Here is a 17,185-nt window from a genome sequence, read left to right on the forward strand (position 1 = left end):
GTCGCTAACCGAGTAGGTCGTTAAACGAGGAGTGCCTCAACCACTCCTCGTCTAACGACGACAATTGGGACCAGCGCGCTGTCGTTAACTGAATTGGTCGTTAAGCGAAAGTGTATACATATTCGTACATGTACTGTATATACAATGTCCAGCAATACATGTATCTTTATTTTCGTGTATTTTCCCTCTTTTATACAGTACATTAAAGCTTTATTTACTGTTTATTTACGGTGGTTAGGTTCCTGAAATTACCGTATATGACCAAATCCGCGTATGCTGACATTCCATATTAAATACCGGGGTATTTTTTTAGTTTCGACCATGGGCGCAATATAGCAATAGAAAATTAATTATTAATTTTGTAAATTAAAATGTATCAACGTAATATGCAATTTTGTGGGCGGAAATGAAAGTAAAAAATACCATGCTACAAGAAAATATACTAATGAACGAAGTCGGTATCATAGGATTGGGACGCCATCTTGTCGTCTGCCAACGTCTCTCACGACGACAACTAGGACGAGCCGGATGACATTTAATTTGCAGGTAATGATTTATCAAACACAGGTTAGGTTAGTTTAGTGTAGGTTAGACGAATTTATCATCCTTTTATTTCTTCGACATTGGCATCTATCATAACAAACATGGTGTGCCATTCGTCCGACATGACTTTGTTACTTAAGAAATTTGTTTTAGCACCTTTTTTTTCACTCACAAAATTGCATATTACGTTGATACATTATAATTTACAAACTTAATTTTCTATTGCTATATTGCTTCTTCTTCGAGTTCTTCTTCGAGTTCTTCTTCTTCTTCTTCGAGTTCTTCTTCTTCTTCTTCTTCTTCGAGTTCTTCGAGTTGTTGTTGTTGTTCTTCTTCTTCTTCGAGTTCTTCGAGTTCTTCTTCGATTTCTTCTTCTTCTTCTTCTTCTTCGAGTTCTTCTTCTTCTTCTTCTTCACTGCAGTTGGCGGTGTAACCGATTTACCCCCAAACGCCTCTCGCCTCAGGAAAAAGAAATAATTGTAACAATTTTTTTTAATTTGTAATATGATATATTCCCTGCCTGGGGTATTGGCTGCATGTTATTGTGGGGTTAAAAGCTGTGCAGTAGCATGCAGTTGATGCTTTAGGGTTTATATGGGGCATCCCTATGAACCAGATCCATATATCACTTTTGTCTGTGGTAGAGGAAATCTCTATTCATTGAGAAATTATGATACTTTATTATACTGTGACTGTTCCTCCACTCTTGTCCTGTACCACTTCTTTGAATATTAATTTTCTTATTTCACCAAACCCTGTGGTAGGGGAAAAGAATAGGAAGAGGAGGATGGGTTTTGTGGGAGTGGGGAGGAGGGAAAGGAGTAGGGTGAATAGGAGGTCAAGAAAGAGGAGCAGGGTGGGAGGGGGAAAGTGGGGCGATAGTGGTGAGGGGGTATTGTAGAGGTGGGGCATCTACCCCTCCTGTTCATTTCCCATCACTGCATCCTCCTCACTGCTGCACAGAGATAGCAATAATGGATACTGGTACTCCAAAGTCTGATAGCTGGCCTCGGACAATGGGCTGGCAGGAGGGGGGGTGTTGTGGTAGTGCTGGTGGTGCTGCCATCCATGGCTGTGACCTTGACCTTTGAGCTTGCGGTTTCTCCCACCATAGACACTGATGAGGTGGGAGTCTGAGTGGGGAGGGGTAACTCAGATTAAGTGGTCATATAAATTGTGTACAGCCTTCAGCATAAATTTTTTCATGGTAGGATCGTTCACCTCTATACACTTCATGGCCATAGCTATGGTGGTAATGAACTCCTTCATGTTGTAATTGGCCCTGATAGGCTGGGGGCCTGGGAAAGGGCTTGGGGGAATACCTTCATGCTTTCATTGGCCATGGCAGGTTAAGGGGCCTGTGAAGGGGCCTGGGTTGCCACCGGGGTGTGGGGGTGGGTGGCCTGAAAAAGCTGCAGGTTGCTGACAACTGGTCTATGTGTATGATAGTCTGTCTTTGGCATAGGTTCTGCACAGAGCTAATGTGAGACCCTTGTATCATTGAGTTGTTAATAATGAAACATTTTGTAATCTTGATTTTTGTAACCCCTTTCACCAAAGCATGGTTTCATGTATATAAGTATTAATGCATGTATATATGTGTGTATGTATATATTTAGAAGCTACTAGTTTTGTGTAAGTGGTTCTATAACATTTACCAGTTCTTAAATTCTTATTCAGATTGCAGTCAAGCTATTTTGTTTTGATCTGTAGTATCTCTTTGCTAGAGCACACTGGTGGGTAGAGGGTGGCAATGCAGCTTTGTGATTACAAGTAATATAAGAAATTTTTTAAAGGTTTCCCTGACCTTGAGGAAGTGAAGAGCCACATGTGCCGAATAGTCAACGCAGAGGCCGATGCAGAGGACAAGGTTGATGCAGGAGACGATGTCAATGGTCAGGCCCCACCACGTCATCAAAGCACCCACGTCCACCTGTATGAGGCAGGAGCAACTCATCATCCACTTCAAAGAGAATATTTTGCACAAGATTATACATGAAGGTGATGGTGGTGGTGTTGGTGATGGTAATGGTAGAGGTGATAATAGTGATGGTATTGGTGATGATGACAATGATGATCATAATATCATTACAAATCCAGTTGAATGTAGGCCTACTGGTGGTGTACCCGGAAGCGTGAATATTTTGTATCCTCCTAGGCACTGGTTCAAGCTCCCCACTTTTATTTGATTCCCATCAGTGACAGTGACCTACCCCAACAGTACAAACACAAAGAACAAATATGACAGTTTTGGTCACAGCTATGCACCTTCTGGCAAAAGATTTTGACCACCTTATAATAATAGTTTCTCAGATCATTACCTCTGACAAGGTTATGTTTTTGTCTGTGTTCATTTCTTTATTTTGGTTGTGTTCATATGTTTGTTTGTTAGCAATTTTATGCAAAAGTTATGAATGTATTTTGACTATTATCATATTATTTATTTAACAAGAGTTTTTTTTTTACATCAACCTTCCCCAGTTCAAATCCCAAAACTTGTTTTATTTTTGCATTGTCAACATGCAATGCCCCTACAGTTACTTATGTCGGAGCACTTCTGAATAGGCTAATTAATATTAAGCACAAACTCGGACACAGAAATGAAAATAAAGAGGGAAACCAACTGCTTTGACAGAGGTCTGCTCTCTCCAAGTGCTTCTAATCATCTATTTATTTTTTATCAGCTGTTTTACCCCATACGGTATATTTACTGCAGAAGCTATATGTAGTCAATATCTTAGTGACTTTGGTTACACCCCAACACACCAGTCACTCAGCATAGTTTTATGACAGGGATAACCCTCCTCTCAGAAAGAATGGTGATCACTCTTAGATTCTACTTAATCCCTCTTTTCCACTACCTTCCTTAAACATCATCTTTACCACCTCTACAATTCAACACAATAGAGTCTTTGATTATCCCTAGTGAATCATCATCATCATGGGGGTGGTCACCATGTAATGAAGCAGTAGTTTTAAACTAGCTTTGGCTGTTGAGCCCTGCTATGGAAATCCTATGTTTTACTGTATTGTCTCTGACCCAAGCAGTATGCCAAGAGACAGAGATGACCTTTCATTCACAAGGTGCAAAGATTGGAGGGACATTGAATGGGTTTTTGGATTAGTGTGGGGTGAGTGTGGGTACATGCTTTGAGAAGAAAACCCCATTATATGGGGAAAATGGCCTGTTGGTATAGCTACATATCATCATCATCATTACTCCATATAGTAGTGGTAGTACACATGGGATGCTCTTTACCATAAAGCAATGGGTTATTTTCAGACCAAGGCATTCTGCCATATCAGGTAACTGAAAATTTTCTGAAGCAATGATTGAGCAATATTAGTATTTCTACATTTGCCCCAGCCAACAAATACTGGTACGCAGTTACAGCTACTAGGAATGACAAGCCATCTGTTACATACCCTTCAGGTAGCATCTCCTAGACAGGATATCATTGCAACCAACCAGTGAGTCCCCTCAGCTTCTTTTGCCATCTAAACATATCCTAAAAATGTTGAACATTTGTATGGGATTGTTTTTTTCTGCCACAGGTAACAAAAGATATCTCAGCCAACTAATGCTATACATGAAAGAGGCTTGGCATAACGGACTAGCTGGATGGCGGCTACTAGCTACATCTACTAGTATCATTTGCACCTTTGTTTCTCTCATCTAGTTAAAATCTATTGTCTGCATACTTGTTCCTCTAGTTCAACTACTAATACTGGCAGTAAAGACACTATGCATCTATTGACTAATTTGCCAGAGGTGTTCTGAGCTAATGCACACAGAAAGTTACTATGAAGAAAAATGCCCAATACTGCATTTCCTTCTTTTTATTTTACCAGCGTGAAGGCGACACAGATGAAAACGTAGATTGAGGAGATTAAGTTAGCTAAGAGGATCAGGGTCATGATGAAGACGGCCGCCAGTGCCAAGGACAGGTTCTGGATCAGTTCCCGTGTGATGAGTTTGTCTGTCTCATAGCTGCTGTACATGATGGCAATTGGGGCTGCAAAGTCTGAGGAAGAAATTCCAAAAGAGGACACCATTATCAAAAGGTTATCCATTTCAAGGGAATGAATAATTTATTTAATTTCAAATTCATGATAAATCAGTTACCAAAGAATAGCCATGTCCACTGAATTATTAAACAAATCACCATATATGATGATAATAGATGCCTCAAGTTTCACTGACTGGAAACTTGCAACCCACAGTACCTGACAACAGATCTAGTTCAGCTGTGTCACCCCTGAGAGTAAATATGTTAGAATATTTCAGATCTGCCTCTGTCACACCCTTGCATGAATGACATAATCTTGTGTATATGTTATATATGTATATATTGTGTCTTATGTGCGTGTATGTGTATTATGTTGAGGATATTTAAGGCCAAGTAAGAATAAATTAATAAACTATCATCCGGGAGGTTTCCCAAAATTGGCAGGAGGAAGCACTTTTTTCAGCACTACTGGGTAATCTGATAGAAATGAGCATCATTTATGGCAGCATTGTAGCTCTGTTCAGATTACCAAGTACATTCACAACAAGGTTTACCAATCCAAAGACAATTGATGTAACTCACTTTTACAAGTACAGGTGGAGCACAACAGATGTCTTTCGATGGGCTGCCAGGTGTTTTCATTATCACTTGTTCGGTTATATGGGCATTGCCAGGACAAGCTGGAATTAAGTTAACTACACATGTGCAGCTAGTTTTCTGGCATACAGTATATGGAAAAGAAAGGTCCAGCACCGATTTTGGGCACAGGTGATGATATTCTTTATTTTCTACATACATGCATACATATACCAAAGGCTTTTTCCCCCTGACAAGGGAGGTAGCCAAAAGACAAAGGCATAAAAACCACTCCCTTTCCTCCCTCTTATCTTGGCTCCTCCTGGATGATGGGTCATCCCTGCATCTTGCCCACTGCCCTGGGTCAGAAGCTGTGTCACAAGACACAGCACATCCACAGCAAGGCCACTCCATTAAATTGGGGACCCCCCTCTCCATCCCCTCATACAAAAATGGAGAAGATGGAGAGAAATCCCTTTGGGCTGCATAAATTTATTTTTCATACATACTCCCTCACCCCCCATCCCCCATCCACTCCCCCTCATGCATCACAGCATCATCCATACACAACCCTTCTCTTCACCCCTATCTTCTGCCTTCTCTTGTCCTTCCTCAACAGATATTCCCCTTTTTCCCAATGCCCCTTTTACCCCATCCATCCATCTCATCCTTGGTCACCTGCTCATGTCCACTCCTTCCACCTCTACTTTCCACACCTCTTTTACTAATCTTTCTTCACTCAGTCTTTCCATGTGTCCAAACCATCCCAATACTCTTTCATCAACCCTATCTCCCAACTCCCTTTCAACCCCCATTCTCCTCCTCACCACCTCATGTCTCACTCTATTTATTTTCTATAATTTATTTTTTATTTATTAGTTTTATCTTTTTTTTTTACTTGGCCTAATGTTGTATAATGTATAGTGATATGTAACAATGTAAGATGTTAAGAAGTTGTATCCAGGTCGATGTTCCAAGCATCCTAGTACTTACCATTACATAAATGCCTATAACATTTTGACACTTGAAATGTCTGGGGCAAGCACCCCATATACTCCGCATATCTTGACGTTACAAATGACGGTTCTAAAAGCCACTAACCAGGTTCTAAAAGCCACTAACCAGCTTCGCAAAAAGAAGAAAATACATTGGGTTCCTTGATGGACTGGAGCCAATCTTTTGTCGTCCCTAGCAGTATGAATCCTGATGTTGGCACATAGCTAATCTTTTGTTACCCCTGGCAGTAAGAATCCTTCAAGTGACTTAAATATTATGGTCACCTAGCTGATCTTTCATTGCCCCAGCAGTAGAAATCCTTCAAGTGACTAAAATCTTATGGTTACTGTCCAGAAGTCAGCACATAGCTGATCTTGTTTGTAGCCCTTGGTGGACTGGAGTTATGGTATTTAAGTGGTTACTTTGTTATTGAAAGGTAAAGGCCATGATATTATATTGCTTATATAAGTTTGGTGATCTTTATAGTTAAAGGAGAGGTAGTAATAAATGTTGTCTATTCATAATTCCAGGTTATTCCTCCTCCCTCTGGCTATGAATAACAATTGCAAAGCATATCTTTTCTATCATCCCCTATGGAACACGGTAAGAATTTCTTGCCAGATACATGACAGTGGTGTGGGGCACTGTAGAGATGTGATAGGCTGCAACATTAGCATCTAGGTCAAGTTCAAGTCTAGTATTGTAAAAAAATCCGTAGGGTCCCTCTTCACTTCAAGCTCTATGTGCAATTCTTCATGTTTTATCCAGGGTTGTGTATACATATACAACTGTAAGTATAGTACACATGAACAGAGGTACAGAGCTGGTTTGGTCTACTGTCTGTTTTCCATAATAATTGCAACATCTACAGTAGTGTTATCAGTGCTCTTTGTCCATGTGGCAAAGGGTTTTGCATATATTGTGAACCAGTGCTTTTGTCACAGTATGCCCTATGTGAACTGATCCTCACAGTGACTCCTAGGACACAGTCACATGTGTTAGTTTTTACCAAGATCTGGTAAAACTGACAAAATATGACTAGATGCAATTTTCAACATTTGTTCCCATTAATGATTGAGGGTGTGGCCACAATGAATTCATGTCTTTTTTTGTTCATCACATGTTAGCAACAAGTGTGGAGCTTAGGGTGTGACCACACTTGTTGTAGCCATGCCACATACCAAAGAAATGAGACTCCTAGTGGGTTCCATATTCGATAGGAGGGAATAGTCTCATTAGACCTGTGTTTCATCATTTTGTCATGTGCCTGAGATAAGTGTGAAAACCCCAGTTTCAATGTGCATGATCTTATAGATTGTATAAACACAACATACCTGAAAACTGTTGATCAGCAATGATGGTCTGGACTTCCTCCATGGCTGTGATTTGAACAGTTGTATCACTCAGCATACTATGCTGGTACTCAATTCTATTTGCCTGGTCCAGGAAAAAATAAAATAATAATAATAAAAAAATAATAATAATAATGAGGTTGAAAAGGAATGGAATGTTTACTAACAAACTATAAAACTTTGGTACCAGAAATATGAAGAACATGTATCAATCTTTCTTATCACTAGGTTCAAATGCCATGTTGCAGTATGAAGAAGGATGGAAATGACTGGCATTTGATTGGAGATCATGAAAGCTGACTGGGGTAATTTCTTCCAGCAATAAACTGTCAAACAACCCAGCATTTTATCTACAAGTAGTGCAGAGCACAACAAACCTCATCAGACACCATATTTTTGGGTAGCTTAATTTCTTTAAATGGGGGGGGAGAGTTAACAACCATCCCCAGGGCCTTCCATTGACCTTTCTGGGAAGAAATTTTGGACTGTTCTCTGTGTTGTATTAGCATGGGTTATTTATATGTCACCAGTTTATTGTAAATGCAACTGTTGCTTCAAATTTTGCTGAGTGGAAACCCACTGTAACCATAATCTCACAGATTGCAACACAATGGAAAACTACACACCAACATACATACAAACATACATACACACACACTTCAACGAACGGACGGCTTAGAAGACGTTCTGAAGAAAATTGAAGTTTCGTGGATCCCAACGCAAAGAGAAGTGCCTATTGTATTTACAGGGTGGGGGGAAATTGCTCGTGGGGTAGTGGGAAAGTAGGGAAAGAGGAGGAGAGGGATTGCTGAGGGAAATGGAAGGAAATGAGGAAGGAGAGGACTTGGCCCAGGCAGACAGGCGAAAGGTAAACAAATGGCCCCCCGACCAGCTGAGTGACGATGAAATGCCTAATAAAAATGTAAAGATTAGAAGTATAGATAAGAGCAATACAGTAGAAAGTGATGAGAATATTTTCAAGGGATTTAAAGAGGGTGGGGGGGACACAAACCCCCCCCGACTGACAAGACTAGAAGATAAGGTCGATAAGATGATCGAGGACTTGGAGCGTAGGTTCGGTCATGTTAACAAAATTGTACAGAGGGTTGAAAAATTGGAAGACCAAGAGAAGGCGAACAAAAACTTAACTAAGGAAATAGAAAACCTAAAAAGACAGTTAAAAGATGTAAAAAAGGAGAATGAAGAGTTAAAGATGAATAATAAAGAAAACAGAGAGGGATGGAAGGCAATTCAAGAAAACAATAAAGTTGCATTTACTGACATAATTAAACAGCAAATGAGAGAACAAACTGAAGACTCAGTTATTAAAGTGATGAGACAGAAGGAGAATATAGTAAGAGACTTAGCTGACAAAAAGAAATGTATAATTATATTAGGAATGGAAGAGAAACATAACCCAGATAGAACCTCAAGAACCAATGAGGAAAATGAAAAAGTAAGCAGTTTACTAAAATTAGTTTAGGAAGATGAACCAGAAATTATGAAGGAAATTGAGGAAAAATTCAGGCTCAGAAAGTATAGTACAGATAAGACTAGACCAATTAAGATTAAATTCAGGTCACAAACGACGGCAGAGAATATCTTATCCAAAACAGGGAAACTAGCAACAAATGAACAATATAAAAAGGTATGGATAAAAAGAGAAATGAATAAAGAGGAAAGAGAGGAAGAAAAACAGAAAAGACTTGAAGCTAAGGAAAAAAACGAGAGAAGAACGGAGTCAGAAAAAGAGAGATTCTATTGGAGAGTAGTGAATATGAAACTAAAGAAAGTCGACATACAAGAGAAAAACAAAAGGGAAACAGAGAACACAATGGAAGTGGCAGAAAACTAAGAGTGTCTTACACAAATATAGATGGATTAATAACAGGATTGAATGAGCTGAATGATTATTTGAAGGAAAAAGAACCAGACATAATGGGAATTGTAGAAACAAAATTAAAAGGTCCACTACCACCCAACAGTGTAGGACATGATGCATATAATTATTGGATTAGAAACACAGTGAAAAAGCAAGGGGGTGGAGTTATGTTCCTGACTAAGAAGGATATAAACGTGAAGTGTGTCACATATGGAAAGAATACAGTAGAGATGATAATGATGGAAGTAGAAGACAGAGATAAGAAGAGCAGAAAGTTTGTGATAAATTATGTGCCCCCGAAAACAGCCTCATGGGAAGAGAGTGAACATAAAAGTATGTTAGAGGACACAAAGATAGCATTAAACAAGATAATGGAAGAGGGGGGAAGAATAGTTATGATGGGCGACTTTAATTGCAAAGAAATCTGCTGGGAATAAATGACAGTAAAGGGTGGTGACGGCTCATGGGGAAACGCTCTACTTGAGATGGTTACTGACCATACAATGACACAATGGATACAGAAGAACACCAGGTATAGAAATGAAGAAGAACCATCGAGACTAGACCTAATAATTACATCTGAACCTAGAATAGTGGACAAAATTGAATATAAAACACCAATAAGTAAAAGTGACCACATATTGATTGAACTGGAACTTAATGAAGAAAAATATATGAAAAGAAATGAACAATATAGAAAAGGAAGATTGATGTATGAAAAAACAAACTTTGATAAAATAAGAGAATTCTTTCAAAAGGAAAACTGGGAAGAAATATACAAAGAAGAAACAACAGTAGAAGAGAAATGGAATATTTTGACAAAAATTTACAAAAAAGGAGTGGAAAAGTATGTCCCAAGACAAAAACAAGAAAAAGAATATGTAAAATGCTGGTACAACAAAAGTTGTAGGGAGTTAAAAGACAAAAGAGACAAAGCCTGGACCAGATGGAAAAAAGACATAAGACCTGAAAAATGGAAAATATATACCTGTTATAGAAATGAATATGTACAAACGTGCAGAGAGGAAAAGAGAAAATATGAAAAAGATATCATAGAAAAGTGTAAAGATCAACCAAAACTATTCTACAGATTTGTAAACAATAAACTGAAAAACAAACAAGACTTGGAGAAATTAAGACAAGAGGGAGTTGAATACACTGAGGAAATGGAAATGGCGGAAATTATGAACAAACATTTTAAATCAGTGTTTACAAGGGAGAACATACAACCTGAAGAGAATGAATGGAAAGAGAAAGTGCCCCCTATGGAAGAAATAGAAGTAACAAAGAATGAAATATTGACACACTTGAGTAATCTTGATGTCAGAAAATCGCATGGAGATGAAATGGCAAACTGGATACTGAAAGAATGCAGGAATGAACTGGCAGATAAAATACATAGCATACTAAACAGTTCCTTGAAAGAAGGAAAAGTTCCAGAAGATTGGAAAAAAGCAAATATAGTACCTATATATAAAGGAGGAAATAAAGAAGAACCTACCAACTATAGACCAGTCTCTCTAACAAGTACAATAGCAAAAATTTGTGAAAGAATTATCAAAAGTAGATGGGTAAAATATTTAGAAAAAAACAAAGTGTTAGATCCAAGGCAATTTGGATTCAGACAAGGACGATCATGCGTCACCAATTTAATATGTTTCTATTCAAGGCTAATAGATATAATACAAGAAAGAGATGGATGGGTGGACTGTGCATTTCTAGACCTAAAGAAAGCTTTTGACAAAGTACCACATAAGAAGTTGCTTAAGAAATTAGAAACTGAAGGAGGAATACAGGGCAAACTACTAAATTGGATGGAAGACTTTTTGCAAAAAAGAAAAATGAGAGTAGTGATAAGAAACCAGCACTCAAAATGGGATGAAGTAATAAGCGGTGTTCCGCAGGGAACAGTTCTGGCCCCAATAATGTTTGCTATATATATTAATGATATGGATGAAGGAATTGAAAGCTATATGAGCTTCTTTGCAGATGATGCAAAACTACTGAAAAGAGTGAAAACTAAAGAAGATTGTGAGTCACTACAGAGTGATCTAAATAAAGTATGGGAATGGAGTAGGAAGTGGGAGATGGAGTTCAATACTAAAAAGTGTAGTATAATGGAATTTGGAAAAAGCAAAAACAGAATAACAGGATCATATAAATTGGGAGAAGAAAGTATAAAATAAGTTGAAGATGAGAAGGACCTGGGAGTCATTGTTATGAATAATATGTCACCTGAGAAACAAATAAATAAGATTTTTGGTGAAAATTATAATTTAATAAGAATCAAAGTAGCATTTACATACCTGGATGAAGAAATGGTGAAGAAAATACTAATCACTCTGATAAGACCAAGATTGGAATATGCAGCAACGATGTGGTCACCAAGTACAAAAAAATGTATAAAAAACTTGAAAGAATACAAAGAGCAATTACAAAATTGGTACCAACACTCTCAAAACTATCATATGAAGAGAGACTAACAAAACTTGAGCTACAGACACTAGAGCAAAGAAGAGAGAGAGGAGATTTGATAGCTATTTACAGAATCATGAAAGGCATAGAAATTATTGATAGACAGGATCTAATAAAATGGGATGATAGAAATACAAGAGGACACGGAAAGAAAATCAAGAAAGACAGCTATAGAAGAGATCTGAAAAAGAACAGCTTTCCTCACAGAGTAATAGACAGTTGGAATATGTTAGATGAGAAAGTAGTGTGTGTAAAAACAATACATGAATTTAAAAATAGTTTAGATAAAATGAGATACGAAGACGGGACCCCACGAGCATAGCTCCCCTTCCCGTAAAATACAACTACGTAAATACAACCAGAGTAAATACAACCACTCCTCGTTTAACGACGACAATCGGGACCAGCGCGCCGTCGTTAACCGAATTGGTCGCTAAGCGAAAGTGTATACATATACGTACATGTACTGTATGTACAATGTCCAGCAATACATGTATCTTTATTTTCGTGTATTTTCCCTCTTTTATACAGTACATTAAAGCTTTTTTTACTGTTTATTTACGGTGGTTAAGTTCCTGAAATTACCGTATATGACCAAATCCGCGTATGCTGACATTCCATATTGAATATCGGGGTATTTTTTTAGTTTCGACCATGGGCGCAATATAGCAATAGAAAATTAATTATTAATTTTGTAAATTAAAATGTATCAACGTAATATGCAATTTTGTGGGCGGAAATGAAAGTAAAAAATACCCTGCTACAAGAAAATATGATAATGAACGAAGTCGGTAGCATAGGATCGGGACGCCATCTTGTCGTCTGCCAACGTCTCTCACGACGACGACAACGAGGACGAGCTGGATGACATTTAATTTACAGGTAATGATTTATCAAACACAGGTCAGGTTAGTTTAGTTTAGGTTAGACGAATTCAACATCCTTTTATTTCTTCGACATCGGCATCTATCATAACAAACATGGTGTACCATTCGTCCGACATGACTTCGTTACTTACGAAATTTGTTTCAGCACCTTTTTTTTTTTATTTCCGCTCACAAAATTGCATATTACTTTGATACATTATAATTTACAAAATCAATAATTAATTTTCTATTGCTATATTGCGCCCATGGTCGAAACTAAAAATTTACCACTACCGGTATATACTGTACCCCAGGTAGTTTTTGCAGCTTGCAGGATGGTAATGTAGACCTAAGCTTCAGAATACTTTACCTCACAGGTAATATCTACCGTACAAATCCATTTATAACATCATACAAATTTGCCTCAGCCAACTTAATTATCGTACACGACGTCGTAACTTCGGGAGATTTACGTTAAACGAATGTCATAAAGCCCGTCGTAACTCCGCGTCGTCGCTAACCGAGTAGGTCGTTAAACGAGGAGTACCTGTACTACCAACCTCTTCCTTCACGTGACCAAACCGTGAAGGACCCCTGATTCCTAAGAACACCTTTTACCCATACACAATATATTATGTAATCTAGATTAATAACCATGATATATAAATAAGCAGAAACAATTAAACATTCTAACCATTGTAAAATAAAATAGTATCCAAAACTTATATCACTATGATAAATGTAATAATATTAAAACTTGTAAACCATTCATTATGCTGATGAAGGATTATGCAGATGTATCCCACCGACAGTCTTCAGGTGGAAAGCAGACAAGGAAGGTCTGTCAGTGTAATCATTTTCAGTTATTAGACTTTTTGAAAAGGTCTCATGATTTTGATTTACCCACTGGAAAGGCTAGAACATTACACTGGTGGCAGCGCCACCCATCCCCCGAAATACGTGACACTAATAAACAAAGTGCCAACGAATGTGACCACGTATACCTACATTACTCATCGAGTAATTTGAGTGTTCCAGGAACAAGTGACCTTATGCACTCTTCCAAACGCTACAATTAGTTATAGTTCATTCGACTCAGCAAAATTTGTGAACTGTCACAATCAACCCGCTACGACGAACAAACTTATTTCCCCATGGGGCAACATAGACGTGTGAACCACCATCACCGCCACTCATCCCAGTAAAGAAACTCACTGTGGTGCCAAATCAACAGAACAGGAAGTCAGGGTCACCCATCTAACTGAAGATCACCCTGCTACCACCCCCTTAGCACCCCACCCCCGAACAGGATCAACTACACACCGGCTCTCTACATCATGCCAAGACCACCTATCAAATTCAACGGTCTGCAGCACAAGTAACTCCTCCAGTCAAACATATAAAACCATTCTTTTGTCCTTTTTAGCTAAATTATATATATATATACATACATATTCTTATATTCTAAGAATACTTCATCTCGGATTTCAATTTTCTTTGAAGGTGAGCAAAAAATTATATATATACATAAAACTAATTATAAAATAACATTTTAGGTTGAACATCATCAACAGCACAAACCAACAATCTACCCCTTGCTCTATAGAAAACACCTTCGGAACCATGAACAAGCAATATACCCCTTTTTCTTCCTCGTGCATATATATTTGTATATTGTCTTTCTTTCATGATTGAATTACATGTACAAAAATAGTAACGATGTCACAAAATACCTGATCACATTCTGCGGCTAGGAACCTAGTCGAATCAGTAGATCATAGCTTTATGAACATCGATAACACAAATGGAGCCCAGGATGATGTAACCCAAACCCCCCCCCCGACACCCACCAAACTAACAATACCACCCCACCAGCAAATCAAAGCCATATGAACCCAACTACAACCCAAACCACTAACCAACCCAGTACCCCACAGACACCCACCCATCCTCCAAGACCAAACACCCCACCTCCAAACCCCCCTACCCAAATCCATAACCATTACACCCTCTCAACCACAAATCCTGATATCCCCACTTTTTCAAAAGCAAGTGGCATCACCATCACTGACTACATCGCAGCATGGGAAGTCCACTTTGCTAGCAATAATATAACCCAGGACAAACACAAAATAACTATCATCAATAACCACATTCAGCCAAGGGATGACTACAAAGATCTCTCCCGTCTCCTAGAATAAAAAATAGAATCTAAAATCACATACACACAATATTGCTCAGAACTTAAGAAACTTTTCAGCAACAGACCTCAAAATAATTTTCATTTTCTATTCAAATTTCTGGAGTTCATGCACAACCCCCCCCCTCCTCCTCCTTCAATCTATCGTGGCACAGGTAGCCGAAGTCTCAAAAACAATCAGAGTTTCACTCAATAACCCCTCCCCATGGGTATCACAGAATAACCAAGGTGTGAACTATGTCAAAGGAGAAGATGTAGCAAATTTCTTTGAACTTGCCATGCTTTTCATGGCCCTCCCCATCAAGTGTGAAAGAGAGGCCCAACGTCCAAATACATCCTTGACATAACAGACAAATATGGACTTGATAGATTCAGCAATGCTCAACCAGCCAGAATAACCACAATATCCTCCATAAACAACATTCCAAACCCCCCTAACCCCCGTAACCCAAGAGTACCTATAAATAACAACCTCAGCCCCATTTGGTGCAATATCCACAAATCAAATTCCCACAACACCTGGGATTGCAGACAATGCCCTAGACAAAGTACAATGTATTCCCTTCATAACACAACATCCCATTCAGATGCAGAATGCAAAGCCCAAAGACCCTACACCCAGTCAGCTAGCATGGGAAATAATCAGACAAGACCCCAAAGATCACCTAGCAACCAAAGTCAGACTTACTGTACTTTTCATAACTCTTATAGCCATTCAGATAGAGACTGCCACCAACAAAACCGCCAATCTATCCCTAAACCTACCCATCACAACCAGAACAAACCATGCTCAGTCCATAACACATACTCCCACTCCGACAACGAGTGCCGAACCCAAAACCCAACACTACGACCACAACCCAACACCCAACAGGAACGCCCCACAACCTTCAACAGGAATCAAAACAGGCAGTTGGGGGAATCCATACAAGCCTCCCACAAGAAAAAACCATAACATCACCCATAGATAAACCAGAAGCCCTATGTTTCACGGGCACAATAGGGAATATCCATTGTACATTCCTAATAGATACAGGCACGAAGATAAACATACTTTCACAATCTATATATACACAATTAGGTGACTCCTACCCTACCGACAAACCACACCTCATGGGAACCATGATAAGTGGCACACACCTAAACTTCACCTCAACCATAACCACCCCCATAACCATTGATAATAACCCATTCCCACCCATTACCTTCTACATAGTCAAAAACTGGCACCTTGAATGTGATGGCATTTTAGAATTGGAATTCTTAGCCAATCACAAAATCACTATACATATAAACCCCGCTATGCTCAAGTTAGGTGACATAGAAATCCCCCCCTCACCTATCCCGACACTTCTAGGCGCTCAGGTGAACACCCTCAGTATCCACCACTACCCCCCACATCACCCTACCAGAGTCACAACATCCTGCCTGCAACCAAGCTTGCTCAACTCAACATCTGCTGACCTCACCAGAACTCAGAATGCCTCCGCAAATCCCTGACTCAACATCAGGCAATACAACCAACATTACGACATCTTTCCCCAACCACACCTACATGCCAAGTCAGACAACACCACACTACCTACCCCCCCCCCTTTCTCAACACACAAATTCTCAACAAAGGCAAACTCACAATCCCCCCAGGGGGTAAGTATGATTATCTCAACAATCATACCTGGTGCACTTCCAGGCCAAGATATAATTGTGTCTCCCAATACCTGTAAGAAAAAAAAAATCTCCATATGTCTGCTGTTTGGGATACAGTTAGAGAGAACAAAGAAGCAATAATCTTAATAGAGAAGACCTCACATACCCCAGTTAAGCTAAACAAGCACACACAATTATGAACAGCCAAATTATACGTAGACCCCATTCAAGAAACACACACCACTCCAATCAACACCATCATCACCAAACCAAACCCCACTCCAATTCCCCCAGAAGATATCCCAATCATAGATTTCCAACAAGCCAGAACCAATCTTAGGAACATCCTTCAATCCCATCGTGAGGCAATCACCTTAAACGATGAACCATTAGGAAAGACTTCTTTGGTTAAACACCATATACACATACCACCCCACACACACACCCCATTTTCATACCAGCTTACAGAATTCCTCAAAGCAAAAAAGAATTGGTATCACAAAACATAGACGACATGCTGGAACAAGGTGTCATCAGACATTCTCTATCCCCTTGGAACTCCCCACTTTTTCTAGTTCCTAAAAAGGATGGATCCTTTAGACCAGTCATAGATTTCCATAAAGTAAACACCAACACCA

At 39.0% G+C, this 17,185-nt stretch overlaps 1 protein-coding gene across 1 annotated transcript in view; it reads right to left on the reverse strand.

The window, feature by feature from the left end:
* Positions 1-17,185, reverse strand: part of LOC143029695 (patched domain-containing protein 3-like) — an 88,929-nt gene that overhangs the window by 8,498 nt on the left and 63,246 nt on the right. The window contains exons 16-18 of the mRNA XM_076192534.1: positions 7,460-7,562; positions 4,393-4,568; positions 2,351-2,476 (exon numbers count right to left, since the gene is read on the reverse strand). Coding sequence (XP_076048649.1) covers positions 2,351-2,476; positions 4,393-4,568; positions 7,460-7,562 — 405 coding nt within the window. The remainder of the gene's footprint in view (positions 1-2,350; positions 2,477-4,392; positions 4,569-7,459; positions 7,563-17,185) is intronic.

Source organism: Oratosquilla oratoria, chromosome 11 (genome assembly GCF_046742065.1).
Source record: "Oratosquilla oratoria isolate Oo_2021 chromosome 11, ASM4674206v1, whole genome shotgun sequence".
In the NCBI taxonomy this organism is placed as follows: Eukaryota; Metazoa; Arthropoda; class Malacostraca; order Stomatopoda; family Squillidae; genus Oratosquilla; species Oratosquilla oratoria.